Source organism: Podarcis vaucheri (genome assembly GCF_965113315.1).
Source record: "Podarcis vaucheri genome assembly, chromosome: 5".
Taxonomy (NCBI): Eukaryota; Metazoa; Chordata; class Lepidosauria; order Squamata; family Lacertidae; genus Podarcis; species Podarcis vaucheri.
The window spans coordinates 65,748,681-65,769,212 of NC_138763.1; the positions used below are offsets into that span (position 1 = coordinate 65,748,681).

General features: G+C 42.1%; 2 protein-coding genes across 3 annotated transcripts in view; one reads left to right on the forward strand and one right to left on the reverse strand.

Annotated features, from left to right (window-relative positions):
- Window positions 1–1,432: 1,432 nt before the first annotated feature.
- On the reverse strand, window positions 1,433–8,270 carry RBP4 (retinol binding protein 4). The gene is made up of 6 exons (XM_082225346.1): window positions 8,133–8,270; window positions 7,728–7,866; window positions 5,844–5,980; window positions 5,605–5,711; window positions 2,773–2,985; window positions 1,433–1,601 (listed from the first exon to the last, which is right to left on the reverse strand). The coding sequence occupies exons 2-6, from the start codon at window positions 7,857–7,859 to the stop codon at window positions 1,573–1,575; spliced, it is 618 nt and encodes a 205-aa protein (XP_082081472.1). The 5' UTR covers window positions 7,860–7,866; window positions 8,133–8,270; the 3' UTR covers window positions 1,433–1,572.
- Window positions 8,271–15,660: 7,390 nt separating this feature from the next.
- The window catches only part of PDE6C (phosphodiesterase 6C), a 45,147-nt gene continuing 40,275 nt past the window's right edge, over window positions 15,661–20,532 (forward strand). For both annotated transcript variants that reach the window (XM_082222032.1, XM_082222033.1), the window contains exon 1: window positions 15,661–16,302. In XM_082222032.1, coding sequence (XP_082078158.1) covers window positions 15,823–16,302 — 480 coding nt within the window. In that variant the 5' untranslated portion in view covers window positions 15,661–15,822. The remainder of the gene's footprint in view (window positions 16,303–20,532) is intronic.

Sequence of the window (20,532 nt, forward strand, 5' to 3'; positions counted from 1 at the left end):
TATACTTTTCATGGTAATGTGAGCTTATCCTCCCCAACCCTTCTGTAGCTCAGTTAGTTGGAGCGTGGTGCTGATAATGCCAAGGTCGATCCCTGTAGAGGACAAGTGCATATTCCTGCATTGTAGGGGATAGACTAGATGATCCCCGGAGTCCCTTCCAACTCTACAATTCTATGAGCTCATGAGGCAGGAGGGAGAGTTGATGGCTGAAGGTGGCAACCTGTGCCAAAAGTTATTTTACACAGCTTCTGGCAAACCTATGGGGTTTTAATCAAGTTGTGGTTAAAAAAGCTTGTCTGTGGTTTCATTCATTGACTGTGCAGGCTGGGGTTGATGGGATATGTAGTCCAGAACATCAGAAGGGCACCAAGTTGGGGAGGTCAGGGCTAGAGTGTTGGACTAGAACAAAGGAGACAAAGTTCAAATCCCCCACTCAGCTATGAAACTCACTGGGTGATATTGAGTGGTCATTCTTTCAACTTAACCTTCCTCACAGGGCTGTTGTGAGGAGAAAATTCGGGAGGGATTCATCTTGTATGCTGCCTTGAACACTTCAGAGGAAAAGAGGGATGTCAATGCAATTACTGAAATAGTAAGGTATTTAATTTTAAATGGCGCCAACCTCAGTGTGGAATCCATAGTGAGGATGTCAGTTTGTGTGACATAAACCTCTTTCAGAGTAGAGGTGTTTCTCAGCTTAGCTACACCTTCCTTTGGGGCAAATTCAGACTGCTTAAACTGGTGTGGTCCTACTGAAAGCACGACTGCGATAATCTGTGATGACCCCAACACAGTTTATTTGAAAGTTCCACCATATTTAATGAGGCCTTTGCATCCTGGCCCTTTGGTCGCTATGGTCACCAACCTGGTCATGGAAGAAATGGACTCATAGCTCCTGACCTGGTGCTATCACAAGGGCTCCAAGCCAATTGGCAGTTGCAGCAATCATGGATGTCACATCTTGCAACCTTGGTCTGTGCTAGTTTGGTGCTGTGTCAGCACAGAACATTGTTCCTTCAGCCATTGGCATGGGAATATTACATGAACTCCCCAGGTATGCTGTCTCTGGAATGGTGATGGATCGGAATGTATCAACACAACAGCATTTGTGGATCAGGTGCAAAATGTCAAGCCATTGTTTCTGGGAATAAAAGTTTTAAATAACGAATAAAGTATTCTTGTTCAGAAAGTAAACAAAATAGATACTTTGTATTTTTTAAAAAATTGAAATACTGTACTAGGATTGCCAACTTGGGGGGGGGGGGGAGCCTGTGGTGACCAAAAATCATCATCATCATCAAAATGATATGAAATTAGTTACTACAATATGGATTTATAATTGTAAGCACTTGCATAAAAGAATGTTTAGCTGGCGCAACATGCTAATTACAGGTGTTAAATTCATGAACATGTGTTTGCAACACAAATAAAATGTAATTCACTAATCTCAGATTTATTAAATTCCACATACTGGCAGGGTAAATGGTACAGTTCAGATAAATATACTCAAAATCGAAAAGAATCTGCTTGAAGGACTTTCCTACAAAACAATTAGCTTTTCAAACTGTGCAACTACTGAGCGTTTTCCTCAGAGCAGTATCCTAAAACGGAAAAGAAAAAGAAAAGCTGTTAAAATGTCTAAGCCGACATTACAAAATAATGTGTATCAATTCAACTCTTGCCACAATAAAGTATATTACCTATGACCCTTATTCCTTGGTCTCAAATCAGAATTAGCAAGTCTCAATTTGACAGTATTCTACAGCCAATGGAAGATTAAACCTTGTCCTCCCCCCTGTCAGCCCATGTCATGCCATGGCATGGTTTGGGGGGAAAGGAGCTCACAGGCCAAATTGGACCCCCTGATGTGTCAAGACTGGCTCGTGGGTCAGAGAATACAAGTTCTAGATCAGGTGCAGGGAACCTTCCAGCAGATGTCAAAGCGATAAACAACTACCTGACATTCAGAAGACATCTTAAGGCAGCCCTGTTCAGGGAAGTTCTTAACGTGTGATATTTTACTGTATTTTTGGTTTTTATGGAAGCTGCCCAGAGTGGCTGGGGAGGCCCAGCCAGATGGGCGGGGTATAAATAATAATAATAATAATAATTATTATTATTATTATTATTATTATTATTATTATTATTATTATTTGCCCACCAAATGATGCTAAACTAAAACTCCCATCAGCCACAGCAAGCATAGCCAAAGGTCAGGGGTGATGGGAACTGTTTCTGATGAAAGGTTGGAATGTAAACGTAATAATGAATAAAAAGCCTGTTTTCTGGTGTACAGGCTTTTGTACAAACTGGAAATAGATGTGACAGGCCGTAGTACTTCCAAAATAGCATCCTGGAGGGATTGCCTAGAATAAATCCATGTCATGGGTGTGTGTGTGAGATCTTTATCACCAGGCAGAGGCACCAGCTTCTCCAGACAATTGTGGGGGCCCAACATGACCTCCTGGGATCACATGTGCAGCCCTCTGAACATTGAAGGAGTCTGGCCCCCTCAAAAACTAATCGGAGGACCCCAATGGAATAATCAACCAACAAACAGACGGGTTGGTTCAAGATGGGTACCCAGTGCCTACGCTGACAATAAGGGTAGTGGCCATGTCTTCATTTCTGCTTGTCACACCCCTCCAGCTCCCCAGTGACCTCAGGCTTGCTGTGTCTGGGCATGCAAACAGTTTCATAGCAGCACAGGAATTGCCAACAGTACTTTTGCCCACCTGCCCTTTGGTAAAATTCTACTGAAATATTTCTTACCGTTATGAACAATAACCCTGTATTGTCTGTCTAAGCAGAGCTCTGTCTGCTTTTGCCTGACGATTCTTTGTGCTTCTGGACGTAGTCCATTGGCGTCACGGGAAAACACAAAGGAGTAGCTGTCGGCGCAAGTGCCATCCTCATTCAGCTGACGGCAAGAGTAGTGTAGAGCATAGGTGTCATAATCTGTGGCCACTACCCAGTGATCGTCATCTGGAAGAAGCCATAAAAACAATTAGGAAAGCTCAGTACCATTGTGCCACCACTGCACACTTCAAACATTTTGCATTAAACCAGGATTTGTTTTACATGGAATGCAGAATTCCATGTGTGGCAGAAAAGATGTCTGACTGCCGTTTAGACAATAAATATGAACAATACACAAATAAATAAAAATATGCCTTATGTTTTCAAAATAGCACTTAAACATCTAAAGTGCATACCTAAATAAAAATATATGAAACAAGTCTAATACATGTAGTCACATCTGCTCCCTACATTTAAAGCACTCTTGGACTACGTTAAGAGACGCGGGTGGCGCTGTGCGTTAAAACACAGAGCCTAGGGCTTGCCGATCAGAAGGTCGGCGGTTCGAATCCCTGCGATGGGGTGAGCTCCCGTTGCTCAGTCCCTGCTCTTGCCCACCTACCAGTTCGAAAGCACGTCAAAGTGCAAGTAGATAAATAGGTACCGCTCTGGCAGGAAGGTAAACAGTGTTTCCATGCACTGCTCTGGTTCGCCAGAAGCGGCTTAGTCATGCTGACCACATGACCCGGAAGCTGTACGCCGGTTCCATCGGCCAATAAAGTGAGATGAGTGCCGCAACCCCAGATTCGGCCACGACTGGACCTAATGGTCAGGGGTCCCTTTACCTTTTACTACATTAAGAGTCATAGCTTCCTCTCAAAAATCCTGGGAACTGTAGTTTGTTAAGGGTGCTAAGCTTTGTTGAGAGCTCCTCAACAAAATACATGTGTCATTCTTTGAGGGAAAGCCATGACTGTTGAAGTAGAACAAAAGTGTTTTAAATGTATAGTACATGTGTGACCATTTTCCAATATGAAGATTAATCTTTTCAGGAAAAATCAAGAAGGAAGGTAGAAATGTAAAATGCACATGCAAATATAAAGCACATATGTTAAGTATGTATTGCTGCTTGTCAGTGGAATAGACTCCCACGAGAGGTGGTGGACTCTCCTTCCATGGAGGTTCTTAAGCAGAGGCTGGGTGGCCATCTGTTGTGTAGGATCTTGCTGAGATTCCTGCATTGCAGGGGGTTGGATCAGACCCTTGGGTTCAGCAAATTTGGGAAGAAGGACAGGATAGAATAATAAACAGACTGGAAAAGTGAAAGGGGAAAATGAATGGGGATAAATCTGGGTCTGAAAACAAATGTATTTTACTTGATCTTCAAAGCTGTCAAAATGTCAGAAAAGGTAGCTGCATTTTAGCAGATTCTTCTGTCAAGGTGCATCCAGACTATCAGAATTTTGTGGAAAGGTTTCAAGTGCACGCTGGGAAAATTATGTTTGTGTAATTAAAGCGGATCAAAGCGTTCTGCTGCCCTAGCACAGCCAATCCACTTTAAAAATTGAAAGTGGCTTTTTGCAGTTTGGAAAGTGACAGGAAAATGCATCAAAAAGTGTGGAATGATTTAATGAGAAGACCTATAAACCCCACACAAGCAAACAGGACGAATGCTCACTGTTGTATAAATCTCTCGCAAATCAGAATAATTTATATCCAGTCAATAACCATTGTGCAAGCAAGTCATGGCAAATGCTTAATAAACAGGTCAACTGGAGAAGCCCTCACAGGGTCATCTTGCAGAGCCAACATTTGAAAACATTCAATAAAGGGAATGCTGAGAGTTGGTATTTCACATAAGGACATAGATAAGGACAATGGCCTTTTGGACTCTGAGTCCTCAGGAAGCTGCATGCTTTGATTTCGTGGCAGGGCAAAGGTAGAATACTTGTTGAAGGTTGAAGTAAAGAAGGGGGGAATCCTGTCGGCCCCCTGTGACTGGCTGAGACCAATGGTGATGTCAGCTGGCTGCGCAGGCAAGAATCCTCCCCCCCCCCCCGATTGGCTCTCCCATGGCTATGCCAGGCCACAATCGCCACTGCTGTCAAGAACAGGTCGATTTCATTCTTTCTCAACAGACCAGAAAAATCTGCAATATGTCTTCAGATGGCTCTACATCTGCATGTACTATCAGCAAATAATGTTTAGTTATCTGTACTTTTTGTTACTGGTGCATGCTTAGGGTAGCAAGTTATGCACTGCCAAAAAAAGAGAGGATTTGCATAACTACAAAAAAGGACGCCAATTTTGCATATGGTAACTTGGAATTTTAGGCATAATTACTATAATTTAAACAGGAATGCAATATATCTCACTGTAGTGGGGAAGAAACCAGGTAACTTGTGTGGCTGCTCACCCCGTGTTTCTAACTGTTGATGGGCAACTTCAAGGCTCCTGCTGTCACTTTTTATAGTTCCTTATCTTTAGGCTAGACTTGGGCTTAGTAGTCCTCCCATTGGAGACGCCTTCAAGCAGAGCAGCAGCCTCTGATAGCCCTTCAACACAGAGGACTGTCATCTGTAAAGTAGGAGACATGGCCACTCTATGCATCCACTGCCCCACAACATCAAACATTGTGTGTTCTGGTTCCTTTCCAATTTTTCCCCTTCAGCATCATTTATACTGTAGATTGACACAATTCTGCAAATAGTAGCCTTACTAGTCAGCTTTGGACTTGTTACACCAATCAGCAGAAAACAAGCAACGCAAATAATATACAGCATGCTAAAAAGAACCGATACTCACTTCCCTTCTGGAGATAGCTTGCCATCCCAAAATATTTCATCCTGAACTTGGCAGGATCCTCAGTCTCCGTGAAGATACCCGTCATGACAGGGCATATCTCCAACTGACTGAAAAGAGGGAGCAATGGATATAGAGTTAAAAGCCTTGGGAATCTGAGCTTAGGGGCGTGCTTGGGCTTACAAAACGGAGAAAGGGATTTGGAGCTTGTGGGGAAGCAGTGGAAAAAGAAACAGACTTACTTGAAGAGCACAACTCTGCCCTGGGCTTTAGCAGTCATATGCCCAGCCTCATCGACAAAGAACTGGGCTACAATATTGTCCTGAAGGAACAGTCCCTCGGGGTCTTTCTTGGCCACGGCATACCAGAAACCAGCATACTGCAGTAGGAGCGGAAAAGATCTTGTCAAAGGTGCTTAGAGGATGAGCTTAGGGGATGCAGTACAAGGAAAGGAGATGCATCTTGAATGGGCTTCAGGACTGGCCATATCATTAGACAGAGGGAGGAAATTGCCTAAGCCACAGATATTCTGGCAGCACCATTAACCATTCCTCCCGAGTCCCCTAGACATTCTCCTCTGATGGAGATTGGAACTGGATGCACCACATAGCTTCCCATGCACTCACAAAACTATCCGGCTGCCATCAGGTTTAAAGGAAGCAAAATGCAACTGCCAGCCCACAGCTTCTGTACATAAAATGGTGGGCCACCATTTTGTCCACCTTAGGAAGCCAAAATGGCTTGTGCGGTTCTGACCGATTGTAGCCACAGCTGCTGACTTCTCCCAGATGAAGGTTGCCGCCCAAAATTTTTGCCAAAATAAAATTAGCAGCAAAGGGGAGCAGCTTGAGACATTTCAGCTGAAACACCTGAAGAATTTCAGTAAGGCTAGCTAGAAAAATTGTCTGAATTCTCAGCAAATTTTTCTCAGCTTCAACTTGATGGAAGAAACATTCAAGGAATTCTGAGGAAAGCCCACAGTTTTGATAAAAAACTTAAGGAAATTTCTAAGGGAGTAGAAGTGATTTGTATTTACTATGATGCAATCTCTATGTAGAAATCCATAGCATAATTTGACCCACACATTTAGAGCCCTTCAAGAGCTGAATTCTGTACTCTCCCATAAGAAAAGCCTTTCTTTCTTCCTGAGGGTCATTTGGGCCCCATCCCTGAGATTCCCCACCCCTATTTTATAATGTATTTTAAAGCATTACTATTATTACTACTACTACTACTACTACTACTATTACTACCACCATTGAAATTAGCTAAAATCAGGTTATTGGGTGCTAGAAATTAAAACATGCTACAGTCAAATCAGCAGAGAGACTTCTGCAAGACATTCACAAAACTATCCTTTTTGAAATTCACTAAAAGTAAGCAGGCAAACAGTATCTCTGGTTGTTATATGTGCTTGGGCTTAGTTATATTTCAGACTAAAAATTAACACCAGCAACATCCAGCTTTATAGTGCAACTGTGGTTTAAAAATAAATGCAAGTCAGGCAGCCCATCAGGAGATGTGGGAAACAGGAATCAAAATAGTATTTCTGTTTTCTCTAATACATGAGATAACAAATATAGTCACCTAGCTTTATAGAATGAACTTTGCTGTTTTTAGAAAATCCACTACACTGATCTGCTCAATTACCTTTTTGTTTTTTTGGGTGGGGATTGGAATCCAATACTAAAGAATCTAAGCATAATCCCAAGTCTTTGCTTATACAAGAATCCTACTCTGGTGCATTTCATCCTGTCCTTGGCTGTGTACACCCCATACATTGAAACCATATGCCCCAAAGAATCCTGGGAACTATAGTTTGTTAAGGGTGCTATGAACTGTTGCTCTGTGAGGTAAAACACTGCCCTGGATTGTCAGGGGCAGGGCATAGAATGTGTTAGAAATATGCTTTAAATGTATGTATACGCAGCTTGCTCCCTTGCTGAAGAGCTGGCATTCCTTTCTCTGTAATCATTACAAAATAATTAAAATGATAATTCTAAGTGATCTGTTTTGATTATATTTAAGGGACTGGAACTCAAGTGCAGGTAATTTACAAGCCAACACAGGCAGTATCTTACATGTCAAGGAGCATAAAAGAAGAAAAACAGGCTGAAAAGACCTACTCGGTACTTGTCGAAGTTTTCCTGGACTTTGAAGCTGCTCACTCGACAGTCGCGCTGTGCTTGGCATCTGGTGTCCAACAGCGCCAGGGCTGCAAGCACCATCCAGGCAAGGACAGCTCTCAGGTGAACCATCTTGCTCCTACGCAACAAACAGAACACGCAATTCATCACAGAGAAGAAAGGAAAGCGCCCAACACACACACAACCCAACATTCCTCAGGAAATAGGGACATTCTATTCTACATCAGTAGAATGGATGCCAGATGCTTTGAGGGAAGCTGGAGACAGCTTCATAAATACCACCTCCAAGATCCTAAGAAGCCCCCACCCCTTTTTAAAAAAGTCCTCTGTGTGCAGGGAAAGACGGGGCCTTCCTTCTTTCAGTAATAACAGAGCCATAATCACCAGACAGTGGGGTTGAAAAGCCACTGAAGAGGATATGTCCGTCTGTCAAGGAGCAGCGCAGATCCAAAGAGCCAAGCCTACAATGTATGAGAGGCAAGGCTGGATGCATGTTTTATAGCTCTGGGTAGGGAGGAGGAGCGGGGAGCAGTTCTTTAGTAAACCCAGCAGGCAAAAGATCAATATTGTTAGGGGGAGGTGATGAGCCACACGAGAGCTTGATCGATTCCCGCTGCTGGCCAAGCTGTTTTCACAACACTCTTGCTTAACTCTGCAACGGGAGGCCGATGGAGCTGCAGTGATCTTTGATCCCGGTCCCTGGCTACGCAGGGGGTGTTGCAAACGCATGATCCACCCTGGGTTTCAGACCAGACAACGCTTCTCTAGTTTGTAGAAACAGAACCTAGAAGAAGAAAAGGGCGGGGGGGGGGACCAAGGAGGCAGGAGGGACACAGCAAGATCAACTTGAGGCTCCTGGAGGAGGAGATGCCAACAAGACAAGAAATGCTAACAAGGAAGACTATATGAGGGGAAAGAAGTGTGTTCTTCTTTTCATTATACAATACATAGCGCCCATATTGTTAAGAAAATTACTTGCCGCTATACCTCATGAAAACAGGGACATTTCATTCTAAACCATTTAGAATGCCCCTATTTTCATATGTAATGTTGGAGAGCATCACCTTAAACAATGGTTTAGTACAACAGGGTTTCATGGTTTGTAATTCATTAGCTTCATCATTAGAGCCCACTAGTTTGCTAGTCCACATTGGTCTCCCCATTAGCCAAGAGTGATATTGACAATCTTTTGTAAAGTTTTTCTCTGAGTCTGGAACAAAGGGAGATTCCTCCACTTAAGTGATTACGTAGGTTCCTATTCAGGCAGAGAAGTTGCTACAAGGGGATATCTGTATATTTTTGCAGGCTAGCAGGTGCTTCAACATTCAAGGGGCATGGCTAGGAGGTACAGCCTTCCTGCCACTAACATGTTGATGAGGTCCTTTGTGTGAACAGCTCTATAATCTTTGTCCGTAATGATATGAATGTTTCCCCTCCTTCACTGAGGTTGAGATGAACTGTGGAGTATTAATGTGTGACAACCCTGAAAATGTTTTTCAATGGAGTCTTTCGGATTCAACCCCAGTACTGCGGTCAGAATTCCCATGAAGAAGAATGAGGTGGCAATGTGATAGGAGAGTCCTGATGTGGTAAAATGACGGCAACATCTCATACAGGGTGAGGGCACCATAGAAGAGGAGGGTTTTATTTTGATTTGTTAGATGTGTGAAGAAAGTAATGTCAGGCTTTAATGTGTAGAACCACTAATATAGAGATTAACAAGTTGGCTTTGCTTTTGACTTCCAGACACATGAAAAACATAATAAAGTGTGGTACAAATATACACAGTGATTATGGCCATGGGGTACAATGTTGCGGTTCTTTTCTGTGTGAATCACATTTCATAGAAACATAGAATTGTAAATTTGGAAGGGACCACGAGGGTCATCTAGTCCAACTCCCTGCAATGTAGGTATCAGAATCCTTAGAATTCATGTGTCCCCCCCCCTTGTTGTTGAGCTTCTTTTATTGTTATATAAAATGTTTATTTTCCTCCTCTTTGAGCACATGGTGTTGCGTCGCTGGTCAATATTTGTTCTGTAGTTTCAACATCTCAAGAAGCATTAGAAGAATCCTGTTAAACATTTTCCAGCTATGTTATCTGGAGTAGGACAGGATGACAGAACCAATCAGGCCCAAACTAGATGAGTCCTCATATCTAACACATACAGTGGTACCTCAGGTTACATACGCTTCAGGTTACATATGCTTCAGGTTACAGACTCTGCTAACCCAGAAATAGTACCTCGGGTTAAGAACTTTGCTTCAGGATGAGAACAGAAATCGTGCTCCAGAGGCACGGCGGCAGCAGGAGGCCCCATTAGCTAAAGTGGTGCTTCAGGTTAAGAACAGTTTCAGGTTAAGAATGGACCTCCAGAACAAATTAAGTACTTAACCTGAGGTACTACTGTACAGGTAAAAAAAGCAGCCAGGGGTGATTTTATTTTATTATAAAAATATTTATATACCACTATATAGGTAATTTTAAAAAAACAAGATGGTTTGCCACAACCATATCTATACACAATGAGAACCCTGCAAAAATTTACAAGCAGAGATCATCTGTTATTACAGGAAAATATTTTCTTAATGGCCTGCATAAGCCAAGTGGCAAAGAAAAGTGTTCAGCAGCTGTTTAAAGGTTAAAACAGAAGGCGTTTGCTGAATCTCTGTTAGGAGAGCAAATGGCCAAGAGGTAAAAAAGGCGAAGCTGTTCCGTCCCCAATACTCCACTTAACTCATATGCTGCCGAGATCTTGGTTAAAGTGAGGAAGTAGACATGGAAGTGTCACATCCAGTTTGGCCTGTTTATCCTGTTTTCATAAGGACTCAGTTTCAAATATTGTGATGGGATCCAAATACAAAAAAGAGGGGAGTGCTGCAAGTGTGGAATGGCGGATGGTGGAGTTTGAATGAGTTCAAACTCCATTTGGTTACAAAACGCACTGTGACCTTGGCCCAGTCTCCTCCTCCAGGGCAGCCACACAGAAGAGTCCAGAAGGTTTTGCTTATTTTTAAAAAATAATGGCAGCATGCCATCTTGACTGGACCTGGATGAACTGCTTTAACGGCGATTGGTTGAAACAAATTCGATACGCCTTGGCTAGTGTTCACACTCCTGCTTACTGTGCACTCATTGTGTTTCCAACGCTGGGTTTTTAATCCATGTTCACATAACATTATCCAAAATGCATATGGATCCTGTACTTTCTATAAAACACTCCTGTCTGGTGCTGTGTTTCTCAAACCAGCTTTGCACCGATTGGAGTCCTGATGCTACTGGTTTTCAACTAGTGTGCGGTGGTACCCTGGGGTGCCTTGAATGATAGTCAGGGGTGCCGTGGGCAACACTGGCCTCTGTCCTTCTTTACTTCCCTACCTTCCTCTGATGGCCTCTTTTGTTTCTGCCTCCCAAAGGCTTGCGCAGCAGTTTGTTGCAGCAGGCCTGGCTTCAAGCTGCTCAGGTGAATGGTGCATCTGGGGCTGGCCAGGGGGTGCTTCCCAGGCCCCTGTGGGGCAGTGTGAGGAGGCACCTTTCTTTGGGGCGGCTCAGAGACCAGGACCAGCAGCTGCAGCTGTCCAAAGGACTCTTAAGGAGAGGGGAGAAGAGATGTGGATGAGGGAACACTCCCCAAAGGGTGAGGGGCTGCTGGCTCTGCAAGCAAAGGGTGACATAACTGGGTTCCTGAGCCCCACAGGGGTGCCACAGAAGGAATGTAGTTGGACAAGGGAGCCATGGACCCAAAAAGGTTGAAAACCTCTGCCTTAAGCTATTCCTAATTCTTCTCTAGCATAAGCCCCATGTATCCTGGAAACATCCAATTTCCCCCTGCAAAAGCACTGCAGCCATTTTGGGCACTGCGATCTTACCCGATTTCGTGCCGAGATCTTGCCCTTTTGGGGGGGGCAGCAATCTCATGTGGGTCACGTGACATATGTGGGAGCATGACTGGGAAGACACACATCCTGGTTTGGGGAACTCAACATGTTGGAGGGTATACTGTAGTCAAGGTGTGAACACCTTTGCACAGAGTAAAAACACCCTGCTCTGATATTGCTCCTTGGAGTCTGCACAAAGACAAACAAATCTGACACTAATTAAGCTGTGTTGATGTGAAACGAGGTTGGGATGGGCCGATAGATAGCTGTGAAGTGCATGCAGAAAAGCACTGCATGAAACATACCTCTTCTCCAGCATTTCAAGATTGGTTTTGTTTTGTTTTTTTGTCTTTTTCATTGGACGCTTCTCCTGTTGTGTGTGTAAGCCATGGGTAGGAAAACTAAGGCCAGGGGGCCAAATCCAGCCCATTTGCCTTCTAAATCCGGCCCATGGACAGTCCAGGAATCAGCGTTTTTTTACATGAGTAGAATGTGTCCTTTTATTTAAAATGCATCTCTGGATTATTTGTGGGGCATAGGAATTCGTTCACACACACACCCCCAATATAGTCCAGCCCCCCACAAGGTCTGAGGGACAGTGGACCGGCTCCCTGCTGAAAAAGTTTGCTGACCCCTGAACTCAGCCACTATTTCTCAGCCTAAGCCACTTCACAGGTGTGATATGCGATTAAAAAAGAGGCTGTAGATATATGCTGCCCTGAGCTCCTCTGAGGAATGACGGGATAAAATAATTGCTAGACTCCCTGCTTCAGTAGTTTAAGCCATGTACTGGGAAATCCTCCAGATATAAAAGGCTTTGTACATGTGCTCTAGCCTCAGCTGGGCCAAAAAGGAGGGCACAAGCTGACTGACCCACCCTCCTTTGGTTACAGGGTTACCTCAGGTTTAACCCAACCATTTGTTCAAGAGCCAAGAACGATGTTTTTCATGTTATCATACATCGGCTGAGAGAAAGGATGCTTCCTCCCTTCCTTGGGTTATCTCTTTTGAAATGAATGTTAACAACTAGCTATGAATTTCTGATTTCTTTGTCATAACTTGCAGGATGTTAAGAATGTTCTGTGTGTGACAGAGAGAGATCATGGCCCATTAGAGAGAAGTGAATTGGAATCAAAACAGCCTACCTGTATGAAGGATTGGAGCCCATGACTTTTCTGTTTATACTTTTATGATTTGGTGGTAGGCTAGAATGAGGGATGGAAGAGAAATTTGATTCAATTCCCACTTAAGACAAACTCACCTAATAGACCTATAATATATAAATTTAATAAATAATAAATACAGTAATAATAGTAATTCACATTTTTCAAACCAAACTGAAACACAGCCGAAACACAACTGAAAGCGAAACACAGATTTTTCATATGGAATTTATTTGAAGGATTAAAAAAATTGCTGCGGAAATGTGGGGAACTAAATTTAATATCGGTAAAATGAGAAACTGAAACAAACAAACAAAAAAGAAGAAGAAGATAGACCACTTCATCCCTTTTTGGTACAGTCCACAAACTCTCAATTTCTTTTGAAAATCTCGAAGGATGAGCCACATCTTGAGGAATGAACTCCTGTTGCCATGACTACACTCAGATGTAAACACTAGGCTGAACAAGTGGAACCTTATAAATACCTTTGGCATTTACATGCTACTTGAATCTATTTTGAATAGCCACATGTCTGTCAGTTATCCTTCTTAGGAGTTTCCATGTACTGTAGGAGCTCAAAGATGGTGTATGGCTAAGAAGCATTCCATAAATAGTTGCGTTTGCTGTTGTAACTGCAAGCGTCAACAGTATGTCATGCATGTTAAAATAACAAGACATGTGTATATCAAGATTATTTTGAAACAGCAACACAATAAAGAAAAATACTCTTAGTTCACCACAATCATAAACTCCAAAAGCATTTATATGTAAAACAGAATCAAGCATTTAAAACTAGCTTCTTCTTTTGTGCTGACCTGAAAACAAATACCTGTATACTCAAAGTGAGATTAAATTGTACACTTAAAAACATGTGTTACCGAAATATTTGATCACCACTCATGCTTATTTTATTTATATAACAAGTTTGAGCAATGTAACTGTTGGGTGGATTTGTAGCTTGTTAATCGATCAAATACAGAGTGCTCACTAATGGCTCCTCTTCACCTTGTAAAAAAAAAATGACAAGTGGGATGACGCAGGGTTCTGTCCTGGGCCCATTGATGTTCAACATCTTTATAAATGACTTGGATTAAGGCATTGGGGAGATGCTCATCACATTTGCAGATAACACCAAACTGGGAGGGGTAGCCAATGCTCCAAAAGACAGAATTGGGATTCAAGATGACCTTAACAGAACTGGGCCAAAACCAGACCTTTTTTTTTTTTTAAGGTGCTTGTACTGTGTACCCTTGATGCCAGAGGAAGCCACCAGGGCTTAGGAATTTGCCTCTCCCACCTGCTTAAGTTTGATAAATAAATAGAGTTTATCTAATAAGCTTTTATTAATGTGAGAAAGGATCAAATGTACAAAGACCATTGCATTTCTCTGTGGAAAATAATTTGGGGGGATTTTTTAGAAATATATCATAAACTGCCAGACTAAAAAAAATGTACTGAAATAAATTTTGATTTCTATATTACTTCCATGAGGTGGGATTCACCTGACAAACCCTCTCAACTGATGCTCCGTGCAAGCTGTCTGCTTGCACAACAGGGCTCCCCAATCTTCTCTCCCCCTCCTGAAATTGGCTGGGGGGTGAGTAGGGGAAACCCCAGAAGAGCACATGGGGTGAGAGGAAAGGGGGATTGTTCTGGCTGGCAAGTCGATGTGCTTGTGCAGTTTGAATGTTCAACATAGTGCAGCAATGAATTCCACCCACTATACATAATCATGTGATAAAATTATCATCAGCGTTAACACACAAAAGTTATTGTTATGATTATGACTATATTGTATGTGAAGTAGTTTATTAAGAGTTCATTTTATGATTTCTTTATTCAGTTCTTGCCTAATAATACAATGCATTTTAATAAAAAGAAGATTCTTTTTAAAGCATCATAAATATTTACTAATAATACTTAGGCAAGGATTAAGGTTGGAAATTACCTCATGATTGTTTGAACCAATGGGAAGTTTTTTCCTTAAAAGATGTTGGCCGTTAAAAAAGAAAAGAGAATTAGAGTTTGTTATTTCTTTTACAGAATTATCAATTAAAATCTATATTGTGATTCAAAACTCTTTTGGCTCACTTCTTCCTATACTAAAACAAACTGTACAGCCCACTCCTTTGCATGCCTTGTCTGAAGGGAAATTTATTAAGTTCAATGGCTTGTATTCCTAAGTTACACTCAGAGTACAGCCACTGAAATCAATGGGTCTAAATTAGTCATGGCCATTAATTTTAGGATTGCAGCCTAAAGCATTTTGCCTAGCTGTCTTGGATATTCAGGTTCACTGAGTTAAATCATCCCACCTTTGTGTAAATACTTTTAACGTTTGTTCCATTCTATACATTTGTACTACTGCAGTTATTGTTTCCAGAACTACCCAGTTTCCTAGCAAGAGAAAGCTTTCCCATACAATGAGTGGCTTCCTGGTGTGTTTCGTGTATCCAAGGTACAAGTATCATTTATACTGAAGAGTGTCTGTGCATGTGCACGGGAGTGCACGTGTGGGCATGTGAAGTACTTATTTGCATACCTGTGGGGAGGGAGAGAGGCTTAAGTATTTCCCACGTTGTACACCAAAGGAAATTTCTAATCCATTAAAGAAATAAAGAGCATAAAATACAAGCGTGAATATATGGGCACCCACTTACATGCACTTTTTTTTACACCATTGCACAATCTAGGAACAGTTGGTTTAGTTCATCACTCTAAAATGTCTCCCTTTGGATTTATGAGCTAAGAGTGCTCAAGGGTTTAGTGTCCTGACATCTCTTTAATTAGCAGTCTCCTGGATCCTTCGCTAAGAAGACACTAAGCCAGCGGAGTGCTGTCAAATCTTAAGGATTTCAGAAGGTTGGAAAGCCACAGAGCAAGCCTACAGGTGTATAGCCTATGCCTATATTCTATACAGAATGTGCAATCTACCATTTTCCCCTTAGAAGCAAAGTTCGACTTTTGGCTGTGATTGCTGCTGCTTTGATGGTGATGGAGGTGTGAAGCGGCGAAAAAGCTACCGAGCAAAAATGGGTGAGATAAGTAAAGATGATGTCGAGAAATACCTGGAGAACAACCCACAGTTTGCCAAGGAGTATTATGACAAAAAACTGCGTGCGGAAGTAGTGGGAAGCGTCTTCAAAGTCAACCCTGGGGATGTAAAGGATGGAATCTCCTTCAAGGAAATGACAAAGCTGGAGGAATGTCAGGTGCTTTTTGAGCTGATGATGGAAATCCAGGAAGAAGCCAGCTCTGTGGAAAAGATAGTGCACAAAATCCTGCAAAGGTTGGCACAGTTGCTGGCAGCTGACCGGTGTAGTATGTTTATTCAACGTTCCCGCAATGGTATTCCAGAAGTGGCTAGCAGGCTCATGGATGTCACCCCTACTTCCAAATATGAGAGCAATCTGGTGCCTCCTGAGAAAGAAGTCGTTTTTCCTCTGGACATTGGGATAGTTGGGTGGGTTGCTCATACCAAGAAGGTATTTAACATACCAGATGTAAAAAAGGTAAGTGAGAAAGCTTTTCTGGGTTTGGTGTAGGGCAACCTCTCCCCGCTCCCCTTTATGTGAAAGGCTAGTCAACATTGTGCCCTCCAGACACTGTCAGACTACAACTCCTATCTTCCCTGACACTTTGGCTGAGGTTGTGGTCCAAAACATATGGATGATACCACATTGGCCACCCCAGTTTATAGTTTACGGGGCAAATGAAATGAAGGAATTACAAGACCGTTCCTTCAAGAGCCAAGCCCATATCTAGACATATTGTTGGAAATGTGGAGGGGGGAAGCTTTCAGTCAATTAACAAATTTCCCGTATTTACCCTGTGTGTTAAGAAAAGTAAATGCAAACTTGGGAGTTGAACATCCAAACAGTGGCATTCGCATAGATAGCGAGGGAGAGATTCAGAGCTGATTTCAGCCACATGTGTGAAAACTATAGAGAGTTTTCAGTCTCTCAGGAATAACCACCTTAAAATACCTTAAAAGGGAGAAACGCAGGGCTGTCTGCCTGATCCTCTGCAGAGTTAGACTTAGGTGTGCCTAACTCTGTTTTGGATTGGTCTGTTTAGTGGGTCACAAGTTGTGTAAGCTTAAAGTAGCCACCTCCACTCAACTGCTTTAATCTGGAGCAGTCCCAAAAACTTCAGTAGAGACTGAAATAAATGGGATGCAGACCTGCCAGAGGCGGGGCTAACACGAGGCTCTGCATCCAGTTTCAGGTATTGGGCGCCACTGAGAGCAGTGTCCCAATTTTCCAGGGTCAGTCCTGGAATTACAGAAGCCATCCCACAGAAGAATAGGGTGTCCCTATTTTCATTGGAAAAATGTTGGTGGGTATGCAGTTGGAAACAGGCTGATTGCAACTCCAAGGAACCATTCACTGCTGTGCCCTTATGCAGCTGCCATTTGTTTCAATGGACCTTGCACAAGAGAACTGTCTTGATGCCTTGTAACCTGGATTAAATAATAGTAAGGAGAGGATATACCAGATAGGCCTGTGTTCGATTATAGAATCAGACTGCTTTGGCTACAGGCTCATTATGACCTGTTTTGAAACTACTTTCCACAACCAAAAATATACCCAGATTTGAGGTAGGAAAGCTAATATACTTGTGAAATTTGAAATCATGCCATACAGCACCTGTCTCGGTATTTTGGTTCTGATTGCTGGACCCATTTTCTATGGCAAGCAATATTGTACTTACTGCCTGTTACCATCAGCAGAGGCCTGTGTGGATAATCTTTTTAAATTCATAAAGCAGATTACAGGAGAAAAGATCGACAGGACCAGAGAATATGTGCATCTCATTAGACTAAGCACTGTTATTCTAATATTATTGAGTGACTGTTGCCGCTTGAAATATAGTATGCTCTACATTTTGGTACCAATGATATTTGGATATAATTAAGAAACAAATCAACCTAGGGGCATGGCCCAGTTAGATATCTCCTATTGAATTTAATGGAGCTAAACAGTTTTTTTGTATTTTTATCTTTGACTAGATTGTGCTCAAGTTTCTTTATAAAGCAGGAGAGGGATGAGGTGTGTTTTCTGTGTCATTTACATTTGCTAAGGCAACATTCAGTTTTTCCTTTTTCTTTAGAATATTCTTACAGTAACTGTAAGTTCATAAAAGAGCAAAAAATAAAGTTTTGCTTGTCACTGACATTTTAAAATAAAATGGTAGCTGTATCATTTTATGATGTATCATTTATGATACAATATAATTAAAACATGAAAATAGAGATTTTCATGTATTAATTATCCGTATTCATATTCACAGTGGTTCTCAAACATGGAAAGCCAAATATTAACCCCACCATCCATTACTTGAGGTTTTCTATTTGACTTCCATGTCTGGGAACTCTGCATGTAGTCTTGCATTCACTAGTACTTTAGCCTTACAATTTTGCTAGCTGTTTTTTCCTCAGTGCTATTTTTCTAGAAAAAGAGGTGCCAGAACTCACCACGAATACTTCCCTCCTTCTCTTAGAATAGCAATGGTGCCCACCTGAGAGGTGCCGGAACTGAGTTCTGGCAAGTTCCGGCTGAAAAAAGCCCTGAGATTCAGGGGACTGGTTAAATGAAAGAGTCAAAGGGCAGCCTTGACGGAACGTGGGGCTAAACACTCAAATGGAAACCGATATGGTGAACCTGCTCTGGAGTGGGGCGGGGAGATTCTTCTCAAACACCTCACTCAGAAATCCCATTGATGTCTCTGGGAAGATACCTAAGGGAGGTCTTCAAATATGGGGCTTTAATCAGTAACATATCCATTGCTGTGGTTAATTATATTAGGAGTCCTCAGTGCTTCTACTTGAAATCCTTTAAACATTATTAAAACCCTATAGCATTACCGTCTTTGGAAATCTTTGAGGTTCCAGGTAGGGGATTATGAACTGCAACCAATTCCAAACAGATAAAATGGATGCAAATTCTAAAATGGCTGTCTTTAAAAGTTTCCTGACTAGCTGCCAGGGGTGCAAACTTGAATAAAATATTGCGGGGGCCCATGTAAGCCCTGCCCTGAATAATTGACCACATGCTACAGTGCACACACACCATTTGAATGGGAATACCCATCAACTGTGGGGGAGCCCAGCCCCCTCAAATATTTTATTTTGGGGGCCAAGGCCCCCACAGCCCCTAGGAGTTGGCTCCTATGCTAGCTGCCAAGTCACAAGGAACTGAATCATACTTCTGAGCAGATATGTTGAAGACTGTACTGCAAATGGTCTTGATTACATGCAGCAACATACGTCTGGGTTTTCCTGGACATATCAGGCTGCAAAATGGCGTCTGGGCGGATTTTTGCTGAATTGGCAAAATGTCGAGGAAAACCCATATTTGGGAATATGGCAACCCTAATTAATGTCACTGATGAAATCCTTGGAGGGAACAGTACTGTCACTGCAGTAAATTCTATATTTCAACCAATCAGTTTCAGTACTTTTGCCCAACTTATTTCTTTCTTCTTTCAAATGAGAAGCTTGCAACTGAGCCAGGCGCAATTCCCTGAGGGGCCACTTTTGTTTGCCACTCATCTGCTCCCACAGAGGTGAGAGGTTGCCAGGGCAACTGGCCTTGTCAGAAGGCCAGCTGAAAGGTCTGGATCTGTTGCCCACAACCTCTTCCTCTTCTCATTAATCTAGCAAAACTAGGAGCAAACCAGAGGTGTGAATTGGCACCAGGATAAGAGTAAAAGTTCATTTATGAGGCATTCCTAGGCCTATGTTTCTAAATATTGGTTGCCACACTTGCAATCATTTTCTTCTCTGTCAGAGTTAACAAGAGACTATGCTATTTTTTTCTAGAATTATTTCTCCTGTGGAAAAGGAGAAAAAAAATGCAGTGGGAAAATATTCCTGAAATGTTCTGTCCTTTTCAAGATAGGCATTTTAGAACTTACAACTATTTTATCAGTTTGAATTCGGTTGTTGTTTAAGTAAGCCCCTATTTTTACAAAGAGACTTGTGGCTCCTTTAAGACTAGCCTTCTCTAATTTGGTGCATGCCATGCTTTGGACTACATTTCCCATCATCCCCAACCAGGAGTGGGCTGGGAGTTGTAGTCCAAAACATAATGAGAGCATGGGGCTGAGGAAGACTGATAAAGACTAACATAGATATCGAGGCCTAAACTTTTGTGAGGGAAAGATAATCTCGTCAGAGGCATGAAGATTATCATATATGGCAGGTACCACAGCATTCTTTTGTTGCTTTTGTAGCAACAGACTAGCATGGCTACCACTTCATAATTTCCCTGTTTTAAGAAATTACTTTAAGAAATTACTTTAATGAATTTTAAGTTAATATTTGGGGCAAGAGTTTCAGGGTGTTTGTGCATGGAAGATAGCCTAATGGAGCCTTCCGGAATATGCGCTGCTCAGAAAAAAATAAATAAGCAAGGAAACAAACAATGTGTTGCCATTTCTCACTATACACACAGAGAAAGACACACAGAGTGCATGCATTCCTATTGCAACTGTTACATGAAATGTGAAACAGCAAAGATACACCATTTATTATAGCGTAAACATTTTAAAGGCCACAGTCCGTTTCAGTATGGTTGCCTTCCTCCATGTCATTTTTCCGGCCTTGAAAACAAGCAAATGAAAAGCACAGCTATTTAACTAATTTCACAAGCCTCACTTCCGTATTTCTGCAGGGCGGTTATAGAATACTAATAAACATTTCAAACGTTAAAACTAATATATTAAGGAACCCGATTCAA